General features: G+C 29.1%; 4 protein-coding genes and 1 non-coding gene across 8 annotated transcripts; 4 read left to right on the top strand and 1 right to left on the bottom strand.

Annotated features, from left to right (window-relative positions):
• The first annotated feature begins 39 nt into the window (after nucleotides 1-39).
• On the top strand, nucleotides 40-8979 carry LOC123298596 (integrator complex subunit 14). The gene is made up of 6 exons (XM_044880654.1): nucleotides 40-400; nucleotides 5137-5307; nucleotides 6094-6265; nucleotides 6402-6607; nucleotides 7690-8301; nucleotides 8704-8979. The coding sequence occupies exons 1-6, from the start codon at nucleotides 236-238 to the stop codon at nucleotides 8914-8916; spliced, it is 1539 nt and encodes a 512-aa protein (XP_044736589.1). The 5' UTR covers nucleotides 40-235; the 3' UTR covers nucleotides 8917-8979.
• LOC123298593 (dnaJ homolog subfamily C member 2) lies at nucleotides 1536-11638 on the top strand. 2 transcript variants are annotated; one of them, XR_006535279.1, is made up of 3 exons: nucleotides 1536-2806; nucleotides 3407-4398; nucleotides 11624-11638. XR_006535279.1 is itself a non-coding variant. In XM_044880652.1 (2 exons), the coding sequence occupies exons 1-2, from the start codon at nucleotides 1752-1754 to the stop codon at nucleotides 4254-4256; spliced, it is 1905 nt and encodes a 634-aa protein (XP_044736587.1). In that variant the 5' UTR covers nucleotides 1536-1751; the 3' UTR covers nucleotides 4257-4399. The 2 variants fall into 2 exon arrangements, 1 of the variants encoding a protein (XP_044736587.1); XM_044880652.1 differs by lacking the exon at nucleotides 11624-11638 and having other exon boundaries at nucleotides 3407-4399.
• Nucleotides 6982-7052, top strand: Trnag-gcc. The gene has a single exon. It is a non-coding gene; the product is annotated as a tRNA-Gly (tRNA).
• LOC123298597 (pyroglutamyl-peptidase 1) lies at nucleotides 9778-12625 on the bottom strand. Of its 2 annotated transcripts, XM_044880655.1 has the most exons (4): nucleotides 12428-12625; nucleotides 11925-12117; nucleotides 11110-11348; nucleotides 9778-10079 (listed from the first exon to the last, which is right to left on the bottom strand). In XM_044880655.1, exons 1-4 carry the CDS (start codon nucleotides 12454-12456, stop codon nucleotides 9788-9790), a joined length of 753 nt encoding a protein of 250 aa, XP_044736590.1. In that variant the 5' UTR covers nucleotides 12457-12625; the 3' UTR covers nucleotides 9778-9787. The 2 variants fall into 2 exon arrangements, with proteins under 2 accessions (XP_044736590.1, XP_044736591.1); XM_044880656.1 differs by having other exon boundaries at nucleotides 11925-12625.
• A 1528-nt stretch (nucleotides 12626-14153) lies between these two features.
• On the top strand, nucleotides 14154-18766 carry LOC123298598 (40S ribosomal protein S11). 2 transcript variants are annotated; one of them, XM_044880659.1, is made up of 4 exons: nucleotides 14154-14301; nucleotides 15831-15947; nucleotides 18068-18273; nucleotides 18594-18766. In XM_044880659.1, the coding sequence occupies exons 1-4, from the start codon at nucleotides 14290-14292 to the stop codon at nucleotides 18715-18717; spliced, it is 459 nt and encodes a 152-aa protein (XP_044736594.1). In that variant the 5' UTR covers nucleotides 14154-14289; the 3' UTR covers nucleotides 18718-18766. The 2 variants fall into 2 exon arrangements, with proteins under 2 accessions (XP_044736594.1, XP_044736593.1); XM_044880658.1 differs by lacking the exon at nucleotides 15831-15947 and adding an exon at nucleotides 15649-15774 and having other exon boundaries at nucleotides 14193-14301.
• The last annotated feature ends 72 nt before the right edge of the window (nucleotides 18767-18838 follow it).

Below are 18838 nucleotides of genomic sequence, written 5' to 3'. Positions count from 1 at the left end.
TAGTCCGAAATTAACTTTGACTAAATCCTAATTCCGATAAATTCTATTGGACAGAAGTGTTGTTTGATGTGGTATAAACACTCTTCAGCCAAGCCAACAGATAGTGTTAATGTTAATAATAATAAGTGATACTGTGATAAATGTAAACATAGCGGTTTTTGTTTTCTAATAACATAAAACCAAGATTTTTGATAAATGAAATTTATTTAAATTAGCGAGGGCATTAGAAGATAAAATGCCGACAGTAATTTTACTGGACGTTTCGTTATCAATGTCACAACCATTACCAGTTCCTGACACAGATAAAATTAGTTTAACAAGGAATAACCTAGCTGTTCACGGAATTAATGCATTTTTGGATTATTTGGCTACCTATTCGAAATTAGAATTTGTTGCATTGGTAAGTAAAATTTCGTAGAATTTGTACCAAAACTATTTAAAACATCATTTAAATTTTATCCAAAAAATTTTATTATTTTGAAGGGTGCGTTCATTATGTCATGGTTATGGTTTGTTATATTCAAATTAATTCCGCCGTGGACATACACATTTTTTTGTACTATTAGGTCAATAGATGTCATCCACTACTACCTTGTTCTTAAGCAGGAAACAATCAAATCAACAAATAATTTTTTAGTTTTTTTTTTACAACTAATTATGGAGGGTAGGTTACAATCTCTGTGTAAACAAAATGGCCCCCAAAGAACCTTAAATATGTCGTTGCTGTACCAGAGGACTATACATACAATTATGTACATACAGTTCAATTTATTTAATGCTATTTTCTGGACATTTTTTGAATCAATCAGTCATATGAGATTCTACTTCTTGCACTATATCTTTCATAGAACTAATGATACAATAAAATTTATAAATTAAGATGACAATATAATTTTGCATTGACCAAATTTAATACATATTCATCTCTTTTTTAATAATACTATCATTATTGCGTCTTTTCTTTTAATAATACTTCCATGGCTGGAAAGCACCTTATGATGTTTTTAAATCTACCTACTTTTATCATTTTTAGATCCCCCCCCTACAACTCAAACTCGATTTTTCTTAACTCAACAAATAGTCGTGTTATTTATTTATTTTTTATAACAAAAACGATAAACATCGATTGTACTCATCATACTGATCATTACCATCATTATCTTTCGTTTTATACCAAACACAATAAATATATCTAGAATTTTTATTATCTCAAACAGTGAAGGTGGCGTGCTGGCCGTCGTTTTGAAATTTTCGGGACAGTAATTCCCAAGATTGTCCCCTACATGACAAACAATCAATCATATTTTATATCTTATTTTTATAATTGTATTAATATAAGTATGTTTTGATTTTAAAACTTTTTTTGGAATAAAAGTATTTTCGATTGGCAGCAAAATTCTCTATTGAATTGACTTTGCTTTTAAAAGTACTTTTTGAACGCAACCTATTTAATAATTTGGTACTTCTGAATTAGTAAAAATCCTTTTAAGCGTAATGGATTCTTCTCATCAAATTTATCATGAAAAGAACACATTTTAATAAGTACTAATAATTATGTTTAAAATAATCTTGTAAAAAATTGATCTAATAAATATTTATTTTAATTGAAAGTTTTAAGGCAACTGAATTTCTACGATTAAATTATATTATTTTGTGAGTAACATAAATTAAATAAAAAGCGGGTTTAATATTCTTAAGAAGAAGGTTAAGTGAGATTTTTTAAATGTTATCCGGATTTAAAAAAAATTGAAATGGGAAAGGAAAATGTAAAAAAAGAAGTACTTTTAAAAAGTGCACCAATTATAGCAAAAATAGAATGTGTTGGATATCGTTTTTTTGAATATTTAAAAAAAACTGGTCGTTATCAAAGTGACAATTTATCCGTTGACGAAAATGATTCGGAAGTTGAATCAAGTGAAACAAAATTTGAAGATGATATCAATTACTTGCGTAGTTTAGATCCAAAAGAATGGAAAGATCAAGATCATTACGCGGTACTGGGTATAAAAAGTTTGAGATATAAAGCAACTGATGATGACATAAAGAAAGCATATCGACAAAAAGTATTAAAACATCATCCGGATAAAAGAAAGGCTCAAGGTGAAGATGTACGAACGGATGATGATTATTACACATGTATAACGAAAGCTTATGAAATTTTGGGTACACCAATGAAAAGACGTTCTTATGATTCAGTCGATCCCACTTTTGATGATTCATTACCAACAGCTGCAGAATTAAAGAAAAACTTTTATCAAGTGGCTAATAAATATTTTGAATCGAATGCTAGATGGTCTGAGAAAAAAAAAGTACCAAAATTAGGCGATGAGAACACATCACGTGAAGATGTTGAACGGTTTTATTCGTTTTGGTATAATTTTGATTCATGGCGAGAGTTTTCATATCTCGATGAAGAGGAAAAAGAGAAAGGTCAAGATCGTGAAGAACGTCGTTGGATTGAAAAACAAAATAAAGTAGCACGCACAAAACGGAAAAAGGAAGAAATGAGTCGAATTCGTTCATTAGTCGATATGGTATATAATGCTGATCCACGTATCGAAAAGTTTAAGAAAGATGATAAAGATCGTAAACTAGCAGCGAAACGTGCAAAACAAGATGCTGTTCAAGCAAAACGCGAAGAAGAAGAGCGTATTATACGTGAAGCGCAATTAGCAAAAGAGAAGGCGGATGCGGCAGAACGAGCTAGAATTGAAGCAAAACGACAAGAACGTGAAGCTCAAAAACGTGCATTGAAAAAAGAACGAAAAATTTTACGTGATTTATGTAAAAGTAATAATTATTTCAGGTAATTATTCTGTTTAACAACTATTATTATTATTATTTTTTTTTTTTTTTGATAAGGATATTCGGGCACTACGGCTATCTAACGTTAACCTAAACTCAGGCCGAAGCCGAAGGTTCTTAGCAAACATCGGAATTGAACGAAATGTTCTAAATTTTATTATTTTGAAATAAATTTCAAAGTAATTTTTTTAATCATCTTTAGATTGACTTCTAGATCAACTTCTAGAGATCATAATCTCTAGATCAACTTCTAGAGATCAACTTTAAAATTAAAGTTTTAAAATCATTTTTTTAAACCTTCGGCTTCGGCCGAAGGTTGTGGCGATAGACGATTAATCGGCTTCGGCCAAAAATCGACCTTCGGTCGGACACTACAGACGAACCACTTAAAGGATATAAGAATTTCATAATGCCTCAAAAACATTTTTTTAATAAACTTCTCTTAAAAAAAATTCAAGGATTGGTAGAGTGCCGCTACCCTTCAGTCAGACTTCGACTTCTCGATCTTATTTAGAGGTCCTTCAAGAACAATTAAAAAAATTTTGCGTAGTGCCTCAAGAATGTACTCCAAATTGTTCACTTTTTTTTTTTTGTATTTCAGTACTGATTCAGAAGATACAATCACACATATGACAAATGTTGAAAAACTATGTGAAAATTTAAAATTAGTTGAATTAGAAGAATTAAATAAGAATTTACGTGATGGTGGCCGTTCTGTATTCTTACAAAGTGTTCAACAATTAGAAGAAAAATCTGAAGCTGAACGAAAATCTATTGAAAAACAATTAAATCCAACAACCATTCAACAACAACAACCAACAACCAATACCAAACATAGTAATGGTTTAAATTGGAATAATGACAATGTTCAACTGTTAATAAAAGCAGTAAATGTATTCCCAGCTGGTACCAATCAACGATGGGAAGTTGTTGCGAATTTTATAAATCAACATGGTAACACAACTGATGGTAGTTTTACTGCTAAAGATGTACTAGCAAAAGCAAAAGATTTACAAAAAACAGATTTCTCAAAGAATCATCTAAAAACTGATATTAATAAACAAGCATTCAATAATTTTGAAAAAAATAAAAAGAATGCTCGTGTTATGGATGAAGTATCGATTTCAGAAAATCATGTTACAACAAACGGACATAATATTATAAATGAAAGCACCAATCAAAATCAAAATCAAGTAGAAACAAATAGTAAAACAAATGATAAAACTAATGTAGCAGCAGGAGCAACAGCTAGTGCTGTAGCATGGACACCTGAAGAACAATTATTATTAGAGCAAGCATTAAAAACTTATCCATCAAATACAGCAGAACGTTGGGATAGGATAGCTGAATGTATTCCAAATAGAACGAAAAAAGATTGTATGCGTAGATATAAAGAATTAGTTGATTTAATTAAAGCGAAGAAAGCTGCTCAACAAGCTACAATTAAATAAAATTAATAAATAAATAAATAAATGTAATGTAATGTAATGTCCCACTCAAGTATTTGTATTGTTATTGTTATCTGACTCAGGGGATAAAGATCGATGATGATATTATACGGAGTGTCCAAAAAAAAATTTATACACACTTTGTGTGATTATAAAAACAGTATATATTTTAATGGATTACATCTGAAACTTCCTTCTAAACCCTTTTGTTACTTTCTGAACGTTCTTACAGTTACGGCAGCACTTTAAAATAAATTGACGTTTTTCAAAGTCTAGTCTAAAATCAATCATTATTTTAAATGGGTTATACCTAGAAAATAATAATAAATTAGAAAAAATGAGGAATTAAAGATACATTTTTTTGGGACACTCCGTATAATGTTGACAATTAACAACATAAACATAATCATTAGTTTTCTCATTGATTGACTTGCAACAACAACAAAATAATTTTTACCTAATTTCAACAATTTGTATTCAATGTAATAAATAATAATAATGTTCTTTGTATTTGACCTATGATCCATCTATTTTGCATTCATTCATAATTTATTTAAAAATGTTAAATAACAATTAAACTTGTTTTATTCTATTTTTTGATCTGTCAATATAATAGTTTCAACAAATTTATGGTTTTTTGTTTTTATTTACTTTTATTTTGCAGTTTGCGACCGGCAAAAATCACTCTATATCAATATTAAATCGAACAAATTAGGTATAACGTCAGTTTATCGGAAGTGTTCTAAAGATTGGTAAAAATATAGACTCATAAAAGTAACAAGGGAGCTGAAAAACAATTCAGGACTAAATTACCCCTTAAATAGATTTTAGCTTTTGAATATCGACTTTTTTCTGTATTTGAATATCGACTTCTTCTGTACAGATTGCTTTTTCGTCATTATATGAGGTGGTGTGCGGATTTACAAGAGACTACGAAACTATTAAAACAAAATTGTTACAAATTGAAGAGTTTGATAAAACTTGTATTGAAACAGCTTTACATGGTGTCAATCAATTGGTATTAGGAGAATGGGGAAACAATACACCATGCCAGGTAAGTTTTTCAATTTTGTCAGAATCAATGTCTTTTAGACATTACGATGATTTTACGTAAGGCGTTTTTATTGAATATTGGAAAAATATACCATTGCACACCATAAGATACTTTTAAGACTGTAGAAAAAGGTTCCATGAGAAGGCATTGAAACGTTGAAACGAGGCGAATTCCCTCTTTGTTATTTTTTATAAGGTTTATTTGAACTTTTTTAGCGAATTTCCGAAGGAAATGGAGCTATTGCTTTTGTACTGATGATGGAATTAAAAAAAAATTACTTCTAATGTTCATCAATCCTACCTAATGGATGTCAAAAATGACCATCGTTAAACTTTATATACATATATAGGTATACATATGTATCTATACGTTTATGTGTCTGTAATTTCTCTAGCGGTCGCAATTTTAATCCGATTTGAATAAAATTTGGTATCAAGAACGGTTTTTGTATTTGAAAGGTCAAGTTCGTTAATAAGAAAAATCGACAGACAAACAAAGGGTAGGGGGATTCGCAAAGTACAAAATTTTGAATTTTTTCAAAGTAAAAAATGTACTGTTGTGACTTTTTCTCTAAGTGCTTAGTTTTCGAAATAAAAATTCTTGGCAAAATAAAAAATGCAATATTCGAAATAAAGAAAAATGTGTTATTTTTTTAATCTTTGAGGGAATTCGCTTTTCCAACGCACGAATTTTTCTTATTATACATAAGTAATATATCAAAGAGTTTAAGAGTATGAATTAATATATTTATAAAATGTATTTCATAAGAAATTTCTATAATTTTAGGTTCTACTTGTTACGGATGGAAAAACTGGCGTTGGTCCATTATCTTTGAAACATTCTTTGTCGACTTGCAATCAACGAGATTTAATAAATCCATTTCCATTGCCATTTTCTTTTCCAGGGAAATTGATTGTCTCATTTATAGCTACAGCTGATGATCCATCATTAGTGATAAGTAAGATCTATTATATATTTTAATAGTTATTTCTCGTAAATATTGTCGTTCTTCCATCGGAATTGGTTTATGTTCCAAAAGGAATGGAATATCTGAGCAAAAAATGTGATAAAAAATTATTAATATTTGTTTGTAGATAAGAAGTATTATCAAAGATTAGTAGACATGGCTGGACCAGATGGAACTTTATATAAACCAGAAGGGGTCGGTTTAGAAGCATTATCATTAAATAATATCACAACAACTTTTCAAAAAATAGCAGAAGAATGTTATACTTCATTTAAGGGCACAATATCATGTGGAAACTTAACATCACAGGTTTTCATTTCTCCAGCTCCAATGGTAAAAAAACTATTTTAAAACATTAAAGAATCCTATGTTCCTTCCTTGAGAATAAATTGTCAATCGAGAGGCTTGTTGTAGTCTAGTAACTGTGAGCCCATGATAAAGTAAAAATTTTAACATCATTTTAGATGCCCTTAGAGACCTGATAAGTTTTGATACCATGCATATATGTAATACGCATGGTATACTATGTTTAGTCCCAAGTTTGTAACGCTTAAAAATATTAATTTTAGGAACAAAATTTTGGTATAGGTGTTTATAAAATCACCTAATTAGTCCATTTTCGGTTGTCTGTCCATCTGTCTGAAAACGTACGATAACTCAAAAACGAAAAAAGAAATCAAGCTACATTTGCATTTCTTCACATAAGAGCATCGTTGGTTCAGTGGTAGAATGCTCGCCTGCCACGCGGGCGGCCCGGGTTCGATTCCCGGACGATGCATAATTTTTTTTAAGTGGATTAGAAACTTATGGTCAGCGCCAAAGGCGGAATCATTTTATCAATGGGCGGAATTTTCAATAATAATGTGTGGGTTCTTCGATAGAGAGAAGGAGTGGCTTGTTTGACCATGAAACGTACCCAACTCTTGACTATCCAGCCTGGTTTTCTGAATCAGATAGCGTAGTTCATCTTGATTATTATAACCGTGGCGTCTAGCCTCAATATAATCCTATAGCTTTATCTGATTAAAATAGCATTTTTTACCCGAAGACGTCTCGCCCTCGGCTAACATGTTGTTCTCAAGGAGAGCACAGGGGAGCTTTTGGTCTAGGTGCTAGAGACCTATTTGCGGTACCCCTTTTATATATTATAATTGTTAAACAAATGTTGGAACGTTTCTTGCTTCATTCAAACATATTTTTGAAGCGGATCATGTACGCGCGCACTTTTACGTGCGACTGACAATGATATTTTTCTCTTTGACATATTCAATACGATTTAAAATTGTTTTATTTGAATAAAGATTTATTATTATTATGATTGTAAAAGATAGTTAATAAAAATCATACAAATTTCACTAAATTATGGGCTCATAGTGTATTGGATTTAAACTAATTGAAATCAAATTTGTTTTTAGCCGTACACAAAAGTAACAGATTTTACAAAAGAAAGATTTACTGTATCCCATGATATCAAAATTTGTGGATTTATATCAGTAGCAGATATTGGTTCACCGATGGCTATCAGTAGACATTTAGTATTACCGCTTGCAATCAATAATCAAGAGGGTAATGCAGTTGTTAAAACTGAATCGACGGGCGGCGATACAAGTTCAGAAGGTGAAGATTGTTTAAATGATGAGGGAAAATATCCATCATTTTGTGTACTTTTACATGGAGCACTCAAAGTGGAAAATGTTGCTGCTTTAGTTTTACTTAATACAAATTGGTATGGATTTCTTTATTCATGGGCAGATACAAAAAAGAAATCAAATCTAATGTTGACTGTAATGATGCCTGGTTCAACATCCATTCCATGGTTGGGTGATTTAAATAATTTAGGTGTACCAGAAAGTAATAATGGAGGTTCCGATATGTTAGCGCCACCATTTCCCATCAAACCAACAGACAAGAAAAGTTATTCACAGAATTGCGTTGTATGGATTAAACAAAGTGGACTTCAATCTGATATTCAAAAGATTTTACGACATGCTCGAAAATTACCAGAAAAGACTCAACAATTTTATAAGGTAAATATAAAATAGAAAAGTTCGAAGAATCTGAAGATTAAATCTTTCTTAACTTTAAATCATCGAGCTAGCATTTCGGCTATCTATAAATATAGTTTCCACGACGATGAGAACATACATTGCTCTAGCAAGGATTGAATCGGAGTAAAATTCTAACGTACCTATTTGAATCGGTCACAGAGTCATGAGTGCTTATTTTGCCTTCATATGCCTGGTTCCAAGTTAGTTCACGATCTTAAGGGTTTTTGACTTTAATAGGTTGCATTCACTGATGGTAAAGTATAGCAACAATTTCATTTAATCGTCGAGTGCAGAGTGTTGAAATTAAAAAGTTATTCCTTATAAAATAATAGCTGGGGATCAATTCAAACATGTATTTTTAAAATTAATATTGTATTTTAGGAATTAAATCGAATTCGAAGAGCAGCTATTTCACTTGGTTTCATGGAACTTTTGGATGGTCTAGCATTTATTTTTGAACGTGAATGTACATTATTACCTGGAAATATTCATCCTGATTGTACAATGCAATTATCACATGCAGCTAGTGAATTACGTAAAGCTCATAATAGAGATATTAAAGTTAATGTTATGCCACTACATACTAAATTTTAATCAATAATAATCAATCAATCAAACTATTCTTAATAAAAGTATTAATAATTCAAAATATATAAGTGACCATGATTCTCTTGATGAATGTAATTTAAATTTATTCTTCAATATTCCTTTTTGTTTTGCTAAAAAATCTCAGAGCATTAAAAAATTATTCTGATTTATTTGAACAGGATTTTTTTACTATGGTAGATTTAAAATTCTATCAGAAAATATTAAATATCTTTGACACATGGGATATTAAAGAATTCATTAATTTTATTAAATAAATGTAATAAAATCATAAACAAAAGGTGAGATTCGATTTTTTGAAATAAATAGAAAACAAGTGAAAACAAACAATTGTCTGAGTTAATTGTTGAAATACCATGTATAGATAGTGTTGATTACTCTGTCATATTACACATACATACATGTCAAACATATTTAATTTTTTGTTCTATCTCTAACGGTTTACAAAATGGGTCCTAATGACCCAAGACCCAATTGACCTATGTCGCTCATTTACGAACTTGCCTCACATTTTACGTCCTCAGTACGCTATAAAAATTTCAACTTGATATCTCTTTTCGTTTTTGAGTAATCGTGATGACAGACTGGCACCTATACCAAAATTTTATACCATGCATATATGTAATATACAAGGTATACTAAGTTTAGTCCCAAGTTTGTAACGCTTAAAAATATTGATGCTAAGCAAAAAATTTTGGTATAGGTGTTATATTATTGACAAGATATTTGTCAATATTTAGTTTACGCCTTGTATGTAACATATTATATCAAAATATAGTCGAATAGACCATGATGTAAATATCGTGTGCATGATTAAATGTAAACAACAACAATAAGTAATAAAAGTATTTTATTACTGTTATAATGTATTTTTTGTAATATCAATAATATCTATATTTTGTTGATTGAAATCTATAAGATCATCTGCTGTTGTTTTATTTGAGACGTGTTGTTGAATGTTTTCATTTTCTTCTTGGTGCAGTAAATTATTATGATTGTATAAATGATCATAAACCATATTTATAATTAATATTAAAGCATCAGCTAATTGTTGAACTGTATATGGTTGATCTAACATTGGTACATGAATAAATATTGTACATTTGTTATTAAAACTTAATGATTTAAAATATATATATTCACATAAATATCTAAAAAATAAATAAACATATAATTAATCATATTCATAATAAATTGTGCTTCCATATATTCAAGGTTAGCCATGATATTCGGTACATGCTATTAGTCTAGTCAACCAAGTTCAAATTGGTGAAATATAGCGAGGAAATGGTCGTAAAAATACGTGTGATAGCTTGTTATACCATGTATATATGAAATATACATAGTATATTAAGTTTAGTCCCAAGTTTGTAACGCTTAAAAATAATGATGCTAGGAAAAACATTTTGTCATAGGTGTTCATAAAATCACCTAATTAGTCCATTTCCGGTTGTCCGTCCGTCCGTCTGTGGACACGATAACTCAAAAACGAAAAAAGATATCGATCTGAAATTTTTACAGCGTACTCAGGACGTAAAAAGTGAGGTCAAGTTCGTAAATGAGCATCATAGGTCAATTGGGTCTTGGGTCCGTAGGACCCATCTTGTAAACCGTTAGAGTTAGAACAAAAGTTTAAATGTAAAAAATGTTCCTTATCAAAAATTAAACAACTTTTGTTTGAAACATTTTTTCGTAAACATCACTGTTTACCCGTGAGGGCGCCAATTAGGCGGAAATTTTATAATATGTACTATACTTGAATATCAGTTATGTATGTGTCACATGTTTGTATGTGTAATGTGATAAAGAAATCAACACTGACTATGCATGATATTTCAACAATTAACTCAGTCAATTGTTTGTTTTCACTTGTTAAAATTTTATTAAATTTTATGAAATTTTGGCGAAAAACGAAAAACATTTTTTTTCATCTTTAATTGTTTATAACTTTTGTATTTTTTTATTTGATAAAAAACGCTTCTATTACCTACATTTTCCTAGATAACATTCCGAATCTAACAAGCAAAAATCACACGTATTTTTTACTATCATTATCTCTATATTTCACCAATTTGAACTTTTTGACTAGACGCATACATTGTCCGAAAAAATTTCTTATATCGAAAAAAACTGAGATTCATTTATCTAACCAGCATAGCACGAAGTTTATATTTATATTACCTTCCTGCGTTCTTTGAAACACATGCTTGAACATGTTTTGAATTCGTATTAAATTTGTTACAAATATCATTTACGTCCAAGCCAGTTTCAAGTACATCTGGTGTATCATTTAAAGTACAACATTTACCCTCTTCACATAATTTTCCGCTCACATCTGTTGATTCATATCCGGTTTGATGGGCTCTCGTTTCTAATGTTAATTTTTCAGCTACGTGAGACACGCCTACGTGTACGACAAGCTAAAAAATAAAGTACTTGTTTATGTTTTTGTGAGGCTGTATGCTGAATCCATTGAAAAAGGTTTCACGGTCTTAGTATTATTTAGTTAATTATACAGAAAATTTTTACTACAAGGTTATTCGCAGATTTAACAAAAATTTGGGAATTGAAATAAAACTTAAAATTAAATTTTTAAAAACTTCCAGTGGCGAATTAGCCATTTGGGGGCTCCAGGTAAATGGGAGGAGAAGTGGAAAGAAGCAGATAAATTTTTGGACCAGGTAAATTCACAAAGGCAAAAAAAAAAAGTAAAAGTGGAAGGAAGTAGACAATAAAGTGGTCATAGTGTCCGACAAATTCCCCGACCCGTGTTGCTTTTTTTCAGAACGATATAATAACTCAAATATGACGTCCTCATACTTAATTGAAAACGCAGCCTTTTCGAAAATAGAGGACAGTTTGGTAGACTCGTCATAAGGAAGCCACTCAGGAAGTCACGAATTTTCAAGTTTGATCAAATAAATTCGATAGTTATATTAGTGTTTATCAGATAACATAAAAAAAAAAATAAATAAACCAACAAAAATAATATTTACCTTTGGATTTAATTTACTCCAAAGAATTGGCAATTTACTATCAACTGCCTGATATTCCACCGGTATCTGTTCGGTAATAATACTAAATTTATCATTATTGTAATCTTGTAATAATTTAACTGCTTCCCAACTTGCGTTCACTTCATGAAATCGAAAAGGTCCAAATCCAGTTACAAGGACTACGTCTTTCTTACTATTTTGTAAATTTAAAGTCATTTTAATAAGCCAACAAATTTATTGGAAAAAAATGGGTGTAAATATTCAGTTTGAACTTATGGTTTTTTTTTTTTTTAATGCAATGCAAAATTAATTCAGTGAATTCTTTTAACTGATGTGATTACTTACAAGTGTATAATTATACTAATTATAATTATTGTTCTTTGAATGGAAATCTTATGTTTTAATTTTTTTATCTTAATTGTATAAGATAAATTAGGTATACAGAGTGATTCAAGTATGTTAAAAATTTAGGCACTAATAATAATAAAACAAAAGAGGGGTACCGCAAGTGGGTCTCCAGCACCAAGACCATTTAGGCACTAAGTCAATCGTGAATGAAACTTTAAAATTCTCAAACCTAGTATTTAGTTCTTGAAACACCTTATTTAAGTGTTATAAACATTTGATCATATGATAAAAAAAAATCAGATTTGACAACATAAGATTGGTCTAACCGTATTTTAATCATATGATTTTAATATAAAGCAAGTTAAACCTAATTTATCTATTTTGATACGTGTATAAAGAGCAAAATACTGATGAGTATTTTTCTTTAAAAAAAACTTCATTTTTACACTCTTTTATTTTTCTTTTACTTATTCAACAAATTAACTTCGCATTTTTTTTTTAAATTAAATGTATATATATTGTTTTATAAATTAAAATAAAATTTTTATTCCCGCATAATTTTGAATTCATATTATTTTTTGAAAACTTAAAACCAAGAACATATGAATACTATAACTATATACCATACCATTGACGTTAGAGTTACATATTCGTTGTGTGCGTAGTCATGGTAGGGACAATAAAATCGATGCCAGCGCTTCCAGTGAAAAATTTTGGCATTAAAGGAGGCTGTTATGACTAATTTGCAATTCTTTACATGTTAATGTTATGGAAAATGTCAAATTAAAATTATTGAAAAACACTAATTAATTAAACTTAATGCATTAAAAATTGTGAAAATAAGAAATCAAATTGCACAAATATTATTTTTGAAATGTTAATTAACATAATTATTTATTTAAATTTGTGAGATAATCATATTAAATTTTCAATGTAAGTGATAAATGCAATCCATACAATTATAATATATGCATCCATACAATTCTATAATTAAAGTAGTGTATCGTTACCATGGAAACGCCTCCAAAAAAACTCACGCACAGTGCGAATAAAGACAGATTACAGACTAGAATGAGTGTCTACTGCTCATAGAATAAATGTAAACTATGGAGTGTAGAGATAAAGGAGCATACAAATTGTATTAAAATAAGATGGCATTGGTGTTCCAGAGGACCATGCATACAATCATATACATACAGTTCAGTTCAGATCATATACTCCGCTACACGAACGTCATTCTAGCCTCTTTATTTAATGCTATTTTGTGGACACTTTTTGAGCCAAGCAGCCATAAGAGATTTCACTCCTTTACCTCTACACCTAATAATGTAAACCAACTGTACTGTAATGCAGAAATTTCAAGCCATAACGTAATAATTGTATATTGTGCTTTTACTACTCGAAGGTGTCGTAGACATTCCGCATTAATTGCAAAAAAATAAGAAAAAAAGGTAAGCAATTTAACCAATCAGAGTTAATTGTTTCATTCTCCTGTCAAAATGTATGAAGTAAGAAATGATTGGTCTGTATATGATAGCCTAGCCATTATAATGTAACATGTTTTGGTACACACGATGGGCAATTAGCTATGCGTCTTACGGAAAACAGTATGGAAAGAGATTACTTATTCCACATGATTGTGAATGATTAGTTACTGAGTAGTAAAAGATAGTTATGCCAATCACAGAAACATTTAAACAAGTGTCCTGGCTCGTGGAAGAAAATAAAATGATACTTAACGCCCACCATTTTCGTAAATGGTTCTACTGATCACTGCTGAACGCTCACATCCGTTGGATGTAGCCAATACAAGCTTTTGAAATTCATAAGTCAAATATTTACTTTCGAAATCCATGACCAAAATCTGGTAATTTTATTTGTTTGATTTTTTGAATGTTGGTAGTATTTGTCTAACCAATAATCATCCGGAAATTCATTTCTTTTCAACAAAGTGTATGTCGTGTATACAGTGCATATTGTAAATTTTAATAATTTATCGGAATTATAATTAATTAAAATGGCTGATCAGGTAAAGTAAATTAATATTTTAATTTTATATTCAATTTTTTATATTTAAGCAACTATTGTTTGTAAAATATAGCATACTTTTAAATGAATTTATAAAATGATAACATCCACGTGCTTTTTATTTCGTTAACAAGCAAATACAATTTGTTGGTATTCACAAAATAAATTCATTATGACTTGTGATCATTTAGTGCAGAGGAAATTTTTAATTAATTTTTTTTACAGTTTCCCCGCTTTGCTAAACAATTATATATTCACTATGTTTTAAGAAGTTAAACCAATTAAGTTTTAATTTATCGTCCATAACTAACGTGACCATTTTTTTATTTTTACTTAAAAGGAAAGTTTTTTTAAAATAAAATTTTCCCTCTTAGCGTTTTTCTTGCCCTAGTACAATCTCTAAATTACCGGGTACACAATTTTAATCCAGGTCGTCATTCCTGTTTAACATTTTCCAATCATTTATCTTTTTAAACATTGGATATGACACTCCTTCAAAAAGTACTTCAAACTCAAAAAATTCAATTTCAATATTTTCAATTTATTGTAGATCATTTAGATTTCTAGAATAAAATGCCATTCTTTTTTCTTTCAAATCAGTCAGCCAATCAGTAAAAATCGCAAAGGTAGGTCCTTTTTTCGAAGCCGGTACCTTCAGAGTGGTACAACTTCCGTTCTAATTAAGATTTTTATTTGGAATTTTTTTACATAATCTTGAAATAATAATACAAAAATGATAATAACTTCAAAGTTCTATCTATCATTTCATTGTTTGCAAAAAAGAAATTGCCAAAAAATGCTTACAAAATGGGCTGTCGCAAGGTGGACCCCCCCTTAAAAATAGTAAAATATGTCAATCTTAAGGAGGATCCTTCACCAGTAATAGAAAAAAATAAATTAGTAGAAAATGATCCAAATTTTTAGTATGTTGTAGTTAACGATACATATTATTAAATAAATAAAAAAAATTTGGGTATCTTATCGATCAATTAAGAGAGTAATTAATTAATTAAAAATACACTAAATAACATAGCTAACATAATCATCCTCATATCATGCTATGTTATTTAGTGTATTTTTAATTAATTAATAAAAACTCTCTTAATTGATCGATAAGATACCCAAATTTTTTTTTTTATTTAATAATATGTATCGTTAACTACAACATACTAAAAATTTGGATCATTTTCTACTAATTTATTTTTTTTCTATTACTGGTGAGGGATCCTCCTTAAGACACAATTTGTGAACTCAGGCTAAAGATTAAATTAGAATATCCCATACCAATTAGAGCCTTACAAAGTTTTTAATGTTATCTTTTTTATAAACTGTAAAAATATTTTTTTAGAATGAACGTTCGTTTCAACGCCAACCTACGATATTTTTAAATCGTAAAAAAGGTTTAGGTAACAAGCGACGTAAATCTATGCGGTATCACCGTGAAGTGGGACTAGGATTTAAAACTCCACGTGAGGTACGTGTGTTTATTTGCAAATAATTAATTGGATTTTTTTTTTTTAATTTACACAGACAGAAAAAGCGTTCCAGAGACAATTGAATGTTAATTTAAATCGTAAAGCAGGTCTTAAGAAGAAAGCCTTACGTTTAAGTCGAAATATTGGTTTAGGCTTTAAAACACCCAGAGAGGTTTGTTATAAAATCACATTTCTTTCAGCCATGGGGGCAAAGGCATGGCAATGGTGATTGATGGTGCTGGGAAGCTTCCTATATGTTTTGGGATTTAAACATTTTGTGATACAGTAGAATCTTGATAATTTAAAGCTTAGTTAAATCGTTAAACAAATTTTAAGTTAAATTTAATGCTAAGCAGGTTTAATGGATCATAAATTTATTATATAATTTGAGTAAAGTAGTAGTTTTTTGAATAAGGAAATAATAAAGTCGGTAGAAGGAAATGCATAACTAGAAATTTTTTACGTGATAAGTTTGAATTACCGCGGTTCTACTGTATTTATATATAAATGGGTTACTAACACTTTTAATTCTAAAAATTCTTGAAAATAAAAAAACGAGAGGTATCATGGTATACCCGGTAGGAACTATATTTCTTTCGTACCTTGGTACATTATAAATGTAGCGCTTCCTTTTTTTATTTACAAGATATTTTTTTGAAAATTTAAGATATTAATTTTAGAAATCAAATACTTGTTTAATTCTTTAAATAATTTAATTTTATAGTTACTTTTAGTTTTTACTTGTATGAATTAATTGTAATAATTAAAATTAGTTTAAAAGAGATACTTCTGACTTATAAGTCAACCGAATATGTGCGTACATTATATTTGGTTTGATCAGGATATTTATTATGACATAACATAAAAATTTCATTGTACTTGTCTAAATTATCTCTATTATCTTTAACTTCTGATAACTTTCATTACTCAATTTTTTAAAAGTTGTTTATAAACGGTTAAATCTTGTAAACCGTGTAAACTTACGGTTTACAAGATGGATCCTCTTTTCATTTGATTGAGTTTGCAAAAAAATTGTCTATCTCGGTCAATTTTGAAGCTTAAAAGTAAAAAAAAATAAAAAATAATGTGCACAATTACTTGAACTTTTTTTTATTTGATGCATAGTAATTTGTAAAAAATTAAAAACCTTCAATTACCTTCAAATTTCGCATTTATTTTGCTCTCAAAAGTTATGCACACTTCTTTGGTTTGGGCAAAATCTGATTACACGCATTTAGGATCACATGAAGGTATTAAAACGATTTCCACCTTTCTGGAAATTAATTCTTCGAAAAATTTTAATTTGATTAGTCTATAATTTTTATATTATAATTATTTATTTACTAAATTTCAAACTAACCTGGATCTATTTATATTTTCATGAAACTTTCAGGATTATTATTATTATTCTTTGATATCATTGTAAAAATCAAATCACATATTCTGAATAGTAGACATTATTCTTGAGAGTTTCCTGAAAATCTGAAAAGTAAACTTGAAATCATTAATTATCGTCACGGAACATGGGATTAGAATTTGGTGGGGTAATTAATTTAATATTAAGTTTAACACAAATAATAACATATTATGATGGTATCTTAGTATTTATGTTCTATGAAAATTCAACGTTGCTTCTGGATGATTGTATAACTAATATATTTCTGTCGTCTTAAAATAGACAAAATTTTGCATTGAAGTAGTTCGGCTGTTTGAGCAAGTACGGTGATTCAATTCAGTTCATTATTTTTTGCAGTAAATGATCGTTCAAAGTTCCTTGATCACAATAAACACAGTTTTGGGGCTAAATTGTGAATTATTTTCTTTTAAAAGTGTGATTTTTAATACAGTATTTTATGGTAGGACTCACAACAATGTTATTTGTACAAAAATTAATCGATGATTGATCTTCAAAAAAGTTTTCATCTTGGAGAAAATTTATCACAGATTCTGTTTATACAAAAAAATAAAACATCACCTTACGGCGCTTCAAAAAAGGAAAACATAAAAACTAGTCAAATTGACGTATAAATTTTATCTTTTACGATATTTTTAAAGCATTTTATTACATTTACATGATACAAATATTATTTTTATTCATAACTTAGATTCAATGAATTCAATGAATATAAATCAGTTGTTAACTTGACTAGTCTTGTGACGGCCGAACTACTTTAATCAGATAAAGAGAACATAGTTAATTCTGTTAGTGTTTATATGACTATTTTAAAAATGGGATTTAAAAAAAAAATTATAAATGCATATGTAAAATAATTTTTAATTATGTTTTTTTAGGCAATCGAAGGAACATACATTGACAAAAAATGTCCATTCACTGGAAATGTATCAATCAGAGGACGAATTCTTACTGGTGTTGTACAAAAAATGAAGATGCAACGGACAATTGTAATACGTAGAGATTATCTTCATTACATTCGAAAATACAATCGTTTCGAAAAAAGGCATCGTAATATGTCTGTGCACCTTTCCCCTTGTTTCAGGTGAGACGGCAAATCTATGATTTTATTAATATTTTTTATGAAATTTAACAAGGCTTTACAAATTATACAAAAATTTATGTGACAATGTCTAGACATTTCTAGAATAATCTGAAATATTCCAAATCGATCTGTAAGAGAAGAATCTGAAAATCTCTTAAATATATTAAACTGTTTTACTTACATGAATTGAAAATGTTTTGATTGTGTCTAAAATATTCTGGATAATTTTAAAATTTCAATAAACCACAAAAATTTGCCACAAAAGTGATCGAATATTAGTCGAAATGACCAGTATTGACGATTGATTTTAATTTTTTCAGGGATGTTGAAATTGGAGATGTTGTTACCATTGGTGAATGTCGTCCATTATCCAAGACAGTACGATTCAACGTATTAAAAGTGACAAAAGGAACAGGCGCCAAAAAAAGTTTCAAAAAATTCTAAATTAATGTATTAATAATATTTGTATATTCAATAAAAACTTGAAACTCCATCTTTTTTTTTTTCATTATATGTTAGTTAGCTAGTACAATTAACCTAAATATCTAAAAAGAATAAATTAATG

The sequence above is a fragment of the Chrysoperla carnea genome, chromosome 4 (genome assembly GCF_905475395.1).
Source record: "Chrysoperla carnea chromosome 4, inChrCarn1.1, whole genome shotgun sequence".
NCBI lineage: Eukaryota > Metazoa > Arthropoda > Insecta > Neuroptera > Chrysopidae > Chrysoperla > Chrysoperla carnea.
Note: the sequence above shows the minus strand (reverse complement) of the source record. Positions and strands in the feature narration are given on the sequence as shown.

Bases quoted from the DNA above. Each gene is read 5' to 3' on its own strand.
- LOC123298593 (XM_044880652.1), top strand. From the start codon at position 1,752: ATGGGAAAGGAAAATGTAAAAAAAGAAGTACTTTTAAAAAGTGCACCA. The intron at 2,807-3,406 runs GTAATTATTCTG...TTTGTATTTCAG, and splicing joins AAAAGTAATAATTATTTCAG to TACTGATTCAGAAGATACAA.
- LOC123298597 (XM_044880655.1), bottom strand. From the start codon at position 12,456: ATGGTCTTGGTGCTGGAGACCCACTTGCG. The intron at 12,118-12,427 runs GTACCCCTCTTT...TTTACAAAATAG, and splicing joins GTGCTGGAGACCCACTTGCG to TAAGAAAGACGTAGTCCTTG. The intron at 10,080-11,109 runs GTAATATAAATA...TTTATTTTTTAG, and splicing joins GTTTCAAAGAACGCAGGAAG to ATATTTATGTGAATATATAT.
- LOC123298596 (XM_044880654.1), top strand. From the start codon at position 236: ATGCCGACAGTAATTTTACTGGACGTTTCGTTATCAATGTCACAACCA. The intron at 5,308-6,093 runs GTAAGTTTTTCA...CTATAATTTTAG, and splicing joins GAAACAATACACCATGCCAG to GTTCTACTTGTTACGGATGG. The intron at 8,302-8,703 runs GTAAATATAAAA...ATTGTATTTTAG, and splicing joins AGACTCAACAATTTTATAAG to GAATTAAATCGAATTCGAAG.
- LOC123298598 (XM_044880658.1), top strand. The intron at 15,775-18,067 runs GTACGTGTGTTT...ATGTTTTTTTAG, and splicing joins GATTTAAAACTCCACGTGAG to GCAATCGAAGGAACATACAT. The intron at 18,274-18,593 runs GTGAGACGGCAA...TAATTTTTTCAG, and splicing joins CACCTTTCCCCTTGTTTCAG to GGATGTTGAAATTGGAGATG.